We start from the raw sequence: 13,235 nt of genomic DNA on the forward strand, positions 1-13,235 counted from the left end.
AGGGAGCTGAATTTGCTTTATTACTTGTTCATCTGGATACTGGTGAGGTAAATTAGGGTCCGTCCTGTTGGTGCTCTTTAGTATGTGAGGCCAAACAATTTTAAATCTTAATGCTCCAATCTTAATTTTTAAAGTCAACCTGGTCTTAAATCTTAATTTATCTGCAGAAACTTTTGTCAGCACCTGAAGCGGACTGTGATCCTGCAACATGAACATGATTTACTACAACTATAAATCACTGAGACGGAATCATCAGTTACAGACATTTGGCCTTTTATAATTTATTCCCTGAGTCCATTTGCAGCTGTAAACTAATATGGTAGAAGGTTTTGTTAACATGTTCCATTAATGAGGAAAACTGTCACAGAAAAAATAACCACTTTCACCCATGTCATGTAATATAAAATATGAAAACCGATATATGTTAACATGTTTATGCCCATTTGTTCCAGTTATGTCAAAGTACCAAACATAGTTTTCTCCTGATTGCTCACTTATTGCATCGTTCCTCTGAGAAGTGATTATAGAGTCTCTCTACTCTGTCCTGACTGAAAAATGCTGAGTAGAATAAGTACAGTTATCACAAAAGCACAATGAATAAATATGGCCGACTCACTGCATTGATTAAAAAAACAAAAACAAGTTGGCCTCTTTGTTTTGTCTCAATAGTCTAACAAAAAATAAAATAACTGAATCACCATTATTACAGAAGTTTCAGATGTGTAAACATCAGGATGGTCATCTGTCAAGGTTCAGCTGAAAACAGGTCCCAGGTAGCTGCCTGCAGGACTCTCAGGTTTAACAGGTAAATATAAAAATAGGCAAATTAAAGGAGCGTAAAACAGCGTTGGAACAAAACACAGCTGAAACCAATCAGGATAATGAGATGCATAAGCAAATATAAATACAATATACCAGAGACAAATCAATATCAAAATAAAACAGGAAGTAACTACATGAAGGATCAGATGCCAAAGATAAAAACTTGACAACATGATACAAATGGACACAGGTGACGCTGTACTTAACTGAAACACAAAGAAGTAAATATAACCAATACTCAAAATGTAAACAGAACCCAAAGTAAATGTTGCCCAGATATACTACCTCCCTCTGTCCCATCTGGGACTCTAACCAGTGTTGGTCCCACACTGCAATCTATCATCAACGTGTCGCTGAGGCAAGTTTGTGTTCCATCCTATTTTGCTGAGGTAACTCCTCTGTTGAAGAAACAGCTCTACTGGTAATCTAATCTTCTTTTAATCTGACATTCAGAATCTTGGAGAAATATTTGATTCTCCTCTGGGCCTTGGCTCGAATGTAAAATCATGATTTTTTCTTTTATTTTAGGAACATTTCTAAATTGCGACATAAGGTCTCCACAGCTGAACTGGAAAAATTTGTTCATGCATTTGTGTCATCGTGTTTATATTATTGTTATGTCCTTTTTACCAACTTGAACAAATCATCTATTTCTCGACTCCCAAGCTACACAAAGTTCTGCGGCCAGACTACTAACACATTCTAGTAAGCATGTTCACATTACTCCTATTTTGTACTCTTTACATTGGCTCCCAATAGATTTTAGAATTTGTTTCAAAATTCTTGTTTTAACATACAGAGCACTAAATGGCCTGGCCCCAGATTATGTCTACTTCTTACTAAATACACTGCTGCTCGTTGTCTCCATTCAAAGACTCAGAATTTGTTGGTTGTTCCACAAACACATCTAAAGACGAAAAGGGACGGAGGCTTCAGTCTGTGGCACCAAGGCTGTGGAACAGTCTACCACCACAACTACATTTTGTTGACTCTGGATTGTTTTAAAACGCAGTTAAAAACTTTTCTGTTTAATCAGGCTTTCTGCTGAGATTTTTTTCATTGATTTATTTATTTTATTTTAAAAGTACCTGTTAACTTTACTGTATTTTATTATTATGTTTTGTATCGTCTATTTTGGCACCTGACGTTCTTGTTTATTTTAGCCTTTTGTCAACAGTGCTTTGTGACCGCTTGTCTGTGAAAAGCACTTAGTAACTTTACTTTACTTACTTACTATAATGGAGCTCGATTAGACAACTGAGCTCCATCAAAGAAAAATCTGTAGCAGCTGAGAAACAAAAGATACATCAGGATGAGATATATCCTGAGCCTCCATATAAACTGTCTTCTTAATGATCATAGAAAAAAGAAAAAAATTAACATAGCACTCTAATGTTACTGTGTCGTACATTGCTGACTCCATGAACACAGCACCAGTGTTCATACTTCCTCCAATGTTTTCATTTAATGATGACGAGAAGAGAAAAAACCAACAACTACTTGACGATGATTCCTTCATATCTCACACTGCTTGTGTTCCTTGAAGGCTGCTCTGTGCACGATGTTGTTGCTGTAGAGTCTAGAAAGAGACCAAAGCAGAGAGAGCAGACGTCACTCATTCACTCAGAACAACATGAATCCATGTGAGCTCAGACTGTGAATGATTCCTCTGAGAGTCTGAGGAGAAACTCCTTCACTGATGGAGACTGATTCATGTTGGCTCACCGCACACAGTCGATGGAGGGGTTGATGGAGAGCAGCTGCAGTAACACATCAGTCGAAGCATCAGTGATCTGATTGTGACTCAGACTGTAACACAAATACAACAAGAGGCTCTAAGTGATCACTGCACATCATATTATTGTAGTGTGTGTGAACAGGCTGATGGTTATTGGTGCCTCCCAGAGAAGGATCAGTGTGTGACACTCACTCCAGGACTTGGACTTTGTGCAGATGTGTGATGAGAGGGAGCAGCAGCTGGTCAGTGAGCTGACAGTGACTGAGGTCCAGCTCTGTCAGCCCTTCACACGAGTCCAGCATCTGGACCAAAGACCCACAGGCCCTCTGATCCAGCGTGCTGTGACTGAGATCCAGCTCTCCACCCAGGGCTGCACACAGGGACACCGCCCGCCTCACTGTGTCCCTCTCACTGTTCACAGGAACCAGAGACAGCAGCTGGACGAGGACAGTTTTACTGACTCTAAACAGGACAAACAGAGCAAAGAGAAACTGTCAGGATGCATCAACACCAGTGTGAACGAGCTTCTCACTGGTTTAGACTCTTCTGTGGTCTTTCCCACCTGAGGCGGACCCTGTGGAGGACAGGAAACAGCAGGTCCAGCACGCTGTCCTCCACCTCACAGTCTCGCAGGTCGAGCTGTGTGTCCCGGCTGCTGTGTGTCAGGATGGTGGAGACGGCCCTGCAGTCATCAGCAGTCAGACTCAGAGGCTCAGGCTGATCCTCCTCTGGTAGCTCCACACAGGAGGAGCAGGACAGATCCAAGCTGTGCTGCAGAGTCCTCAGCAGGCCTGACGCTGCCTCCTGCTGGACGTCACAGGCAGCACAGCAGTGGATGAACCTGAGCAGCTGATTCCTGTCAACACTGCAAGGAAAAATACAGGCAAACATAAACCAATTCATACACAGATACAATTATGACTACTCAGTTTACCTCAGCTGATCAGTTACTAACATCAGCTTCAAATCCAAATATCGCAAACTAAAAATAAAACACAGGAAATTAATTTAAAGGGAATTTATTGTCCATTTCCATTTTTGCCTTCATGATAATGTGCGCTTATTTGTCAAACTTGGTAATAGTGTAAGAATGTTAAAACTCCCTTTCACTGGGAAGATAATGGGGATATGGAAACTCCTAGAGTCCAACCTTAAGCCAATTGCACAAGTCACCATAAAGTACAGGATTTACCAAGGAGAGAGTCCCCACTACTGTATAAACCATTGCCACCTGCTCTACATCAGGGACATCAAGCTGTTTGCCATGAGTGAAGAATAGCATTGAGGACAGGTACAAGTACCTTTGAACAAATGGGAACCATGAAGAGGCCATTGGGAAAGATGCGTCTGCAACATAACCTCAGAAAGTAAGGCAAGTCGTGAAGAGTCAGCTGAATTGGAACAACAGAATTGGGGCAATCACCACCTATATGTATCCTGCTGTGATATTAGCTGGCCAAAGGAGGAGATAGAAAACACTGTCATTAAGAAAAGAAATCCCCTTGCTATGTGTGAAATGTTTCACCCCAAAATCCAGCACCCTGAGACTGTATGCTAAGCAAAAGGAACAATGCCAAGGACTAGTGAGTGTCAGAACAACAGTCCAGGGTGAAAAAACAAAGATTCAAAGAGGAAGTGGCTGATATCGAGAAATCCGGCAAATGGCTGAACAAACCTGGACTGAAGGACAGCACAGAGGCACTAACCATGGCAGCACAAGGACATGGTCTACCACACCAGGCAAGACCCCAGCTGCAGGCTGTAGAAATATGCCCCTGAGAAAACCCAGCACTTAACAGCAGGATGCAAAATGGAGCGCCATAACCAAGTGGCTGGCATAGTATACAGAAACATCTGAAAGGACGTGCTTGCAGATGTGAACACTGCCCTAAGCACGATCCCCAACCATCATAACTTAAACCAGTGAGCTGATATATGCCACTGCCACAGTAATCTCAGTATCACTCGGGTTGGAGCAGTTGGAGAAGAAGGCTGGAAGCAGAACTACAGTGTAGACCATGTCAACTTTCATTGTGCTCTGGGCTACAATTGCTTTATTCTTCTGTTTTTGTCTTTTAACCAATGTATTTAATAAAGTAGTCTGAAAGTAGCCTCAGTATTATAATTTCAAACCTGTGCAATTTTTTTTAGTAAGTATAAAGACATGCTCTCTTTATATTTTCTAGGGGTGTAATTCCCTTAGGTGGCGTTGGAGCCACCAATCATACATGACATGAAGATGTATGCCAGAAATCAACTATCACTATCTATAGTGAGGAAATCGGGACGTCATTCTGACTGTAAGTGTGGCCAAATGCTTGCAAAGAGAGGGAAGGTGATCCAGACTGATCGGGTGGTGCTACCAGAAGGCAGAATAGCAAATATACAGGACAGCTACAAGTATCTGAGTATTTCAAGTGCCAACATGAACCATGCTAAAGATGTATCCATCGCCAAATACTCCCAGAAGGTAAGACAGAGGTGGAAAAGCCAATTGAACAATAGGAATAAAATCCAAGCTATCAATACATATCACCTGCTGGCTGTCAGACACCTAGCTGGAATAATAAGGTGGTCACAGCAAAAGATAAATGCCACTGATGTCAGGACATGAAAACTCATCACAATATACAAAGGTCCATCCATCCATCCAAGTCTTTCACAGTCAACAGGTCCCAAGCTTTGTAAAGGTGACCCAGGGACTATCGTGCACATAGTAGCAGGATTTAAGATGCAAGCAGGGACAGCGTACACTGAGAAGCACAAGTGGCTGGGATAGTTTACAGCAGAGCTTTCCGAAGTGTGGGGCCCGCCCCCCATTGCAGGGGGGGTGCGGTATGAAAAGGAAAAAAAAAAACCCAAAATGCTTGGACACTGCTAGCAGAGGGCACCCACACAAACGCAAAGCAGGAGATGAAGCATAGCTAATATGTTTCCAAACCAACTTCATTCTAAGCCAAAGACTAGAAAATATGGTGAAGCAAATCTTCCCTTTGGCTTCACCTGCACAAGTGCCAAGGTAGGTCTCCCCTGCAGAATTAGTTTTCCCTTCGTCGGGAGCAGCGCTGGGCTCTTCAAATCACGGACAAACAGTATCCCACATTCTTGATTTTTAGTTCACAAACACTTCTTGTAATGACTAACTACTCCTGACATTTTGGAGATGTTAGCTCTTTATACAGTAAAGTTACCGTGGGATACAAATAATATCAGACTGATCCTGCCATGATTTGTTCCCCCGGTTCAAATCACGGACAAACAGTATCCCACAGTTGTTTATGTTTTTAAACCCATTTTGCACAGAGAGGCATTTTTCGAAAAATGTATTGATAGCAATGTTGACTATTATTACACAGGAAAAAAACAACTACACATAAAATAATCACACCGTGACGTCTCTGCCTTTCTAAATGGAGGGACAGTAACTGCGTGTGTATATGTAAGCGTGTAAAACCTGCAGATGGTAAGATTAACAGTATTTTGTCTCTATCTGCAATTCATCTCATGTAAACAATAACGTGGCGCACAGCGTGACGTGAAAAAGGCACATACCTTTGACATTACGTGACGAGCTCTGTATTCCTCGTCCACACGTAAACGCAAAAAAGGAGATTTAAAAAATCTCAGTTTTAGGTGATTCGAAACGCCGTTTACGTGTGGACGAAACAGCTGCGTGTTCAAAAATACCCGTGTAGGTGTGGACGTAGCGTAAAAGAGTTAGTAGTTTATTTTATTACTACCTGTAATTTATTGCAGATTACTTGTATTTGCTTAATTGTTTACTAAATGTTTGAGGTGTGAAATAAACCGCAATGGAGCAAAATATGGGTGTGTGTGGTTGGAGGGTGGGTTTGTGCGCGCGCGGGTGGGGGGGCAGGGGGCCTAGCAAAAAAAGTTTGGGAACGAGCTCTAATATCTGACCTGAGATGAGAAACTTTGTCCAGCATGAAGAGGATGGACTCTGCTCCCTCTGCTGGTATGGAGGTCCACAGGAGGTTCAGTTTGACTCTGTCTCCGTGTTTGAGGATGAAGATCAGAGCAGCACAGTCCACTGAGTCCAGCTCTCTGCTGCTCAGGTTGATCACATGACCAAGTGACCTCAGTAAACTGGGTACAGCGTGACTGTCATGAGCTCTGCAGAGCTCTCTGATGGAGCTCATCACAAAGCTGGGACTGGGCCTGAAAACAAACAGTTTATTTCCAACTTTGTTTAAAGGATCCATAAACTTCTGATTAAAGATGAGACAGCATTTCAAATCCTCCTGATTAAACAGCAGAAACTGTGTTTGGTAAAAGATCAAACTACATTCAGCACCTTTTAAACACAATCCTGTCCAGAAAGGGAAGCAGACGTGTGGTTTCCTCCTGTAAGAAGAGGTTCTTCCTCAGGTTCACAGTGATGGTCTGAGCTGACGCCTGCTGCAGCAGATAGTGAAGAAGCTCCCAGTTCAGACAGCAGGAGGTCAGGTCTCCACCAACCTTACTCAAGAAGGACAGCGTCAAGTCCTTGTCCTGGATTTCATGGAGGAGACACAGAAGCTGCTGGAAGCTCTCTTCACTCAGTCTGCAGAGATCATAAATATAAAATAAGATTTAAAGTAAAAATGTACATTTTATTTGGCCTGTGATGTCCAGGAAAGACATTTACTTGACTGTTAGAGGACCATCATGGAGCAGCAGAGTAATCAGACCCTGAGCAGGGATGCAGCTCTCAGTCAGGTCCAACCGTCCGACTGTCCAGTGTCTCAGCAGGGAAGCCAAACTACTGACAGCCCTCAACATCACTCTCTGTGATGGTCGAGCTTTCTTAGGCACAAGAGAAAGCTCTTCCACAGCCAGCGGACAGACCACTCTGCCTCTTCTTACCCACTGAAACAGGAGCAAGGACATGTCGATGGAAAGCCTGAAGATCAAAGAGACAAAAGAGCAGAAATGATGAACACCAAGAACCAAAGATTCAAAGTGGACAGCAGATAAATGGTGTTAGAAGAACAAGAGAGTCATGATTTCACTTCCTGCCTCAGACTGTGTAGTTGTGTTGTGTGTCTAAAGAGGAGAGCGGCTCCTCTGGCAGACATCTTGCTGGGTGTGAGGACGAGATCCACTTTAGAGCCACACAGTCTGAGAACTCTCCCCACAGACCAGCAGCTTTTCCTGTGTAACTCTCCTGTTAACAGCAGCTGGAACCCCAGGAGCTGCAGCAGAGACTCCAGCTGCTGGGCCTCCTCTCTGGATCTTACAAACATGGATGTACACACACTCTGGAAGAAGTCTGGATCACAGCTGGAACACAGTGGAGATGAAATCAGAAAACACAGGCAGACCTACTCACATTACCACAAACCACATTTTGTGTTTCAGTCATCGATGAACAAGCTGATAAAACTAGCAATTAGTTTTGTTGTCATTCCATGAAAAATCAGGGTCTCTATTAATCAGGGGAATTTTTTGCACTTTAGTAAATTTAATGAAGAAATGTCCAAATTCCTCTTCATTAGTATTTTTTAGAGTTATAGGCCATCAAAGTAAACATGCATGGATCCATGTTATTTTTTCCAGCATGTTGATCCTCATGACTTAAGAAGCACAGTAGATATTCACATGAAAATGTACAGTTCCTCACTTACTAAATGTTAAATTTGAAGTTCTGCTTACTCAGGGAAATACAGCCATGATCATTCAGTGAACGGGTGAGGACTAAACATGTATACAGCATGTACAAAGGTGTAGTTTGTAACTAACTTTGACTTGTCCATGTTTCATATTAACGTTTAATCAAAATTCTGGATGGCTTCAGTAGAAATGTGAATTTCCCATTTGCCCCAATGTCTCCTCCTGTGTGCATCTGTCTGTGTGTTTTCAGAGGCTGAGCTTTGTTCCTGTACTTTTCCCTGTGGTTCATTCATCAATTACTCACCTGCTGCAACACTAGCCAAATCACCCATGTTTTACTAGCTAAATGTTCATGCAAAAACCTACTCCCCCTCCCCTATATTGTATTATCTGAGTTTTTTTTTGAATAAATTATTAACTAATTTCTGTGAACTTTAAAAAAAGAAATACAAAACAGCTGATTTGGGGTCCAGGTGAAAACTTTTTTTAGATTAGAGTAAAAATAAGTTCTATCAAACCAGGCTGTTTTCACATAGCAATAGATAAGTTGAAATAATTACTTGACCAATACATGTCATTTGTCTACATTTTTACACTGTTAATGAAAAGTTGATTATTTCCAAGACACTACTGACTAAGTACTGTATTGTTTCTATTTACCTGAGCTGTGAGATATAAGGCAGACACTGAAGAAAATTCCTCACTTCACTCTCTTCATGTGGGCAGCCTCTCAGCTTCAACTGTTTTTTCCCTGATTGGACTTTAAGAATTTCCAGGAGGATGGAGGTCTTTCTCTCTGAGAGGTTTATGAACCAGACTGCAGGAGCTGACTGGAAAACTGACTGTAATGATGGAAGGACACTCAAGCCTGTTTTAGACTCATAGTCCTTCACATGGGAGCACAGATCCAGCAGGAAATTGCATTTATATTGAGCATCTATGTCTCTGTCAATAAAAGGGAATGTTTGATATGTGCACACTGATGATAACAACTCCAGTATCTTCTCTCCTGTCTGCTGTTCTCTTTCTGCTGCGGCACAAAACAGATTCCCAAAGAATTTGGCTGCTTCATCTGCCAACAGAGTAAAGAAACTGGAACAAAAAGAAGAAAAGATTTAGTGATGATTTGATTACAGCTGCCAACCACACATTGATGGTCCATGTGTGTTCTGCATATAATTAAACTTAATTCGAAACCTATTAGTGGAACAACAACATCTACACTTTATATCTTGAACAACAGCAGCTTCATTTTGCCGTTTAGATGACACATGTGTAACCATACAACATCCTCCTTGTGTTGTCTCGATGCATGCTCAATCATCCAGGTAAGGAGATCCCAAAAGGTTCATTCTGATTCAGAATCAACCTTTCTGTATAGAATTTTTGTAAAACTTTGAGCAGATGAATTATTCCAAAAAGCCCTTATAGTTTTCAAAATGTAAAAAAATAATAATAATATGACGACACTCCATCTGCAGGTGGAGACAAAAAGTAATAAACACCCTGTTATTTGATGTATTCACACATTATGGTAAACTCAAAAAGCTAAATACAAAATCTTCTGTTTAACAGTTTTTAGTTGCTCATCTATTAAAACAGAGTTTGTTAGTGCAACAACATGTTGAGTATGATTTATATACCTCTCCCCACCGCAGGGAAAAGGGTAACACCACCTGGGTCTGGGTGCAGTTCCCCCCTCCAGGGGCAAGGGTACGTAGACCCGGTTCGTAGAGTACGCTTGGGGAGTGTGATCGTGTGTACAGCGTCTCTTTATGTCTGTCTCCACGTTGGTTGAGTGTGGAGTAAGTGCATATGAGAGCATGAGGGTGGGAATGGATGTTTGTGTCTGTGTGTGCCTGTATGTCTGTGTCTATATGTCAGGTTGGGTGTCAGACGCCACCTCTCTGGGGACACCTCAGGCCCTCCAAGGTTTGGAGGCCTATCTCCCCCTACCACCACTTCCCCTGCCAGTGGCGGACTCCCTCAGACATCGGTGCGTTGGTGGTTCTTTGTGTCCGGGGGTGGGCGTCCAGGTACACACCGGCTCACTCCTTGGCGGCCGCTTATCGGGGCCTGGAGCCTGGGGCTCGCTCGGGCCACTTCGGAGGTGGGGTGCCCCCGGCCTCTCGGCCTGGGGCTCGGTCACTCAGGCACGGCTGGCTGCCGGCGGAGCTCACGGGCACGTCACTGCAACCCCCCCTGGCTTCTGCTCCGCGGCTGCTGAGTGAGCCCTCATCTGGGATTCTCCTCAGCTCTTACTGGGACAGTGGCGCGGCTGCCCCTCTGTTGGTCTTCCTTGGTCTCTTGTGTTCTGGGGGCCTCTGGATGTCTGGAGTTTTGATCTCCTCCATACCTGCTTCATACCCTGGAGGACGGGGCTGTGGCCCCCCCACACTCCCTAGCAGATCGTTACATGGAGAAACCTTTGGAATGCAAGCATGCTGATCCACACAGGTATGCACACAGGTGTACACACGGGTATTCACAGACGCGGACTACAGCTTTCTTGGCTGCTGCCTCAAAGCACATTGTGCGCTGTCCATCTCGCGTGCTGCACAATATCGTTTATTATTTAGTATCTACTGATATCTACTGCTAGCTAGTTTATTGTGATGGTGCCGTTTTTTTTATTATGTTGCTCTTTGTTGTTTGCTTTCTCTTCTGTTTTTTTTCTCCATACAGGTGACCCAGGTGTTTTTTTTTTGTTTGTTTTTCTTTCTTCCCCCCCTTCTCACCGTCTCTTCTCCCCTTTGGTTTTCTTTCTCTCCCTCTCTTTCTTTCATTCTTTCTCCCTGTCCTATCCCCCAGTCATGTCTGTCCCGTTTGTAGCAACTGAAAATAAAATAAATTCATAATTATAATAAAGGTCAATCAAATGGACCAATATGGCAAGGCCATGATGATCCACTTGGTAAAATAAATCCGCTTGGCATCTTTCTTGGCCTTAAGACAACAATTCTGATGGCTATAGATCCAAACGGGACACAAAAAAAAAAAAAAAAAAAAGATTTATATATATTTCAATTTCAAAGCACCAAAGTTATGTAAAAAGTTGATGCTATTTGTTTGTTAAAATCTTGTTATTCACATCACTGCATTAACTGTCACTGTCATATGGGTGGAAATTGGCTAAGATGTTCAGGAACAATCCAGGAACCCCCAAGTCACAGCTCCAAAATTGACACCTTCAATTTTGACTGATCAACTGAATGTTGCTGCTGCCCACATTTTATGGAGAAAGGTTTTTATTGTCAGATGAGACTAAGACTGAGCTACTTGGCCACAATGGAAAGAGATATTTTTGGAAGAGTAAAGGTGAAGTTTTAATACCTGAGAACACTGTACTAACTGTCAAGCATAATGGTGGTAGCATAATGCAATTAGGTCCGTTTTGCTGCCAATAGTACTGGTACATTGAACAAAGGGGATTGATAATAAATAATATAGTAATATTCAATTCAATTTTATTTATATAGCGCCAAATCACAACAGCAGTCGCTAATCTAATAAAGATGAAAATAATAAATAATAATAATAATAATAATAAAGATGAAAAAGGACTACTTCCAAATTCGTGAACTTCATGTTACCTCAACAACTGAAAGTTGCACAGAGTTTTCTGCTCCAACAGAATAATGATTCCAAAAACCATCAGAACTGGATTTAGAGTGGATAAAGCAGGCTAACATTCAACTTCAGGAATGGCCTTCAGGTTGGACCTAAATCATATTGCAAATTTGTGGACTACACTTAAAATCTGAGTCTGTGTCAGAAAACTAACCAATTTAAATGAACTTTCCAAATTCTGCCAAGAATGGTCAAATATCAGCCAGCATTATGTTGGAAGCTTGTTGATGTCAACTAAAACTGTTTGGTCAAGGTCAAACATTTAAACTAAAATTTAGTGGGGGTTTATATATATATTTAAGTCTCTCTGTATGATTTTAATCTGGCGTGAAAAATCCCAAATAAATCCAAATCTTGTTTTTTTTTCTTATCTTCTTTTTTAATCATTAAAGTCATCTTGTACAACCATTCCAGCTGCTACCTGTCAGTGAGAGAGGCCACATCCCTAATTTTAAGTCTTGACAAAATCCAAATGGGCGAGTCACACAACTATATCATACTCTATGATTAGGTAATGTGATACAGCACCCATCTCTGAAAAGACCCCGTGGTCTACAATGGTGAACTCACCCATCGGAGAGATACTAGTAAAATAAAAAGTTGCTTTTCTGCACTGATTACAATCTCTGAGTCTTCATTTTGAGTCTCCAGATGTCTGTTATTTCTTTGTACTTATTTGCTTTCATCTTTCTGCATTCATCCACCTATTTAAAATATTAAACTGCAGAAAAAGCTCCGACAAAAACAGTTTGAAAGTGGACAGCATAAAGATTCATTGATACACATGTTGAGTGTCTGTAAACTTCTGACGACAACTGTAATACTGATGACAAATTATAATTTAATAATCTGTCAACTCACTTGGTGAATTTATTAGACTTCAAATACGTTTATAGCCCCTGGTAAGATTTCTGAAGTTGATATAAGTTTTATATACCTTTCCTGAGTTGATGCGCTTTTCCTGAAGGAAATTTTTTAACAATGATTGCTCTGTGACAAAATCCTGTAAAATTATTTTGCTATTGCAAACCTAATTTCTAACCAGGCAATGAGAAAAATATTCTAATATGCAGTGTACACCTGTGCATAAACTGTTTGGGTAATGATTAACATGAGATAAAAATGGATACTGTAAATTATTTTGCTGTGAAATTTATTTTTTCAAGACAAAATATTTTTTCCTGTTCTGTTGCTTCGACCATCCACATCTGTGATCTGCCCTTACGTTTTCCTTTTATGATATTATTGGCTTTATGTGCTCTAAATTTTAATCACAGCTGATCGGGAACAACCAACATTTTGCCAAACTCAATGGTGGTGTTCGTCCTTGAAGGCGCTGTATGAACCTTTCTATTGTTTCACCTGACTGCTCTCTTGTTAGGTCCATTCTTGCTTTCCATCAGCCAGGCAGTAGAGCTTCATAAGGTCTGCA

The 13,235-nt window shown here is 41.5% G+C and overlaps 1 protein-coding gene across 1 annotated transcript in view; it reads right to left on the reverse strand.

Annotated features, from left to right (window-relative positions):
* Positions 1 to 256: 256 nt before the first annotated feature.
* Positions 257 to 13,235, reverse strand: part of LOC146680819 (uncharacterized) — a 79,348-nt gene continuing 66,369 nt past the window's right edge. Inside the window, exons 22-30 of the mRNA XM_085447704.1 lie at positions 8,834 to 9,265; positions 7,580 to 7,843; positions 7,209 to 7,463; positions 6,876 to 7,124; positions 6,482 to 6,739; positions 3,123 to 3,425; positions 2,753 to 3,022; positions 2,548 to 2,631; positions 257 to 2,401 (exon numbers count right to left, since the gene is read on the reverse strand). Of these exons, the coding sequence (XP_085303830.1) occupies positions 2,338 to 2,401; positions 2,548 to 2,631; positions 2,753 to 3,022; positions 3,123 to 3,425; positions 6,482 to 6,739; positions 6,876 to 7,124; positions 7,209 to 7,463; positions 7,580 to 7,843; positions 8,834 to 9,265 (2,179 nt within the window). The 3' untranslated portion in view covers positions 257 to 2,337. The remainder of the gene's footprint in view (positions 2,402 to 2,547; positions 2,632 to 2,752; positions 3,023 to 3,122; positions 3,426 to 6,481; positions 6,740 to 6,875; positions 7,125 to 7,208; positions 7,464 to 7,579; positions 7,844 to 8,833; positions 9,266 to 13,235) is intronic.

Source organism: Copadichromis virginalis, linkage group LG23 (genome assembly GCF_057382275.1).
Source record: "Copadichromis virginalis isolate Kocher_CV1m ecotype Utaka linkage group LG23, C_Virginalis_male_GT1.1, whole genome shotgun sequence".
NCBI lineage: Eukaryota > Metazoa > Chordata > Actinopteri > Cichliformes > Cichlidae > Copadichromis > Copadichromis virginalis.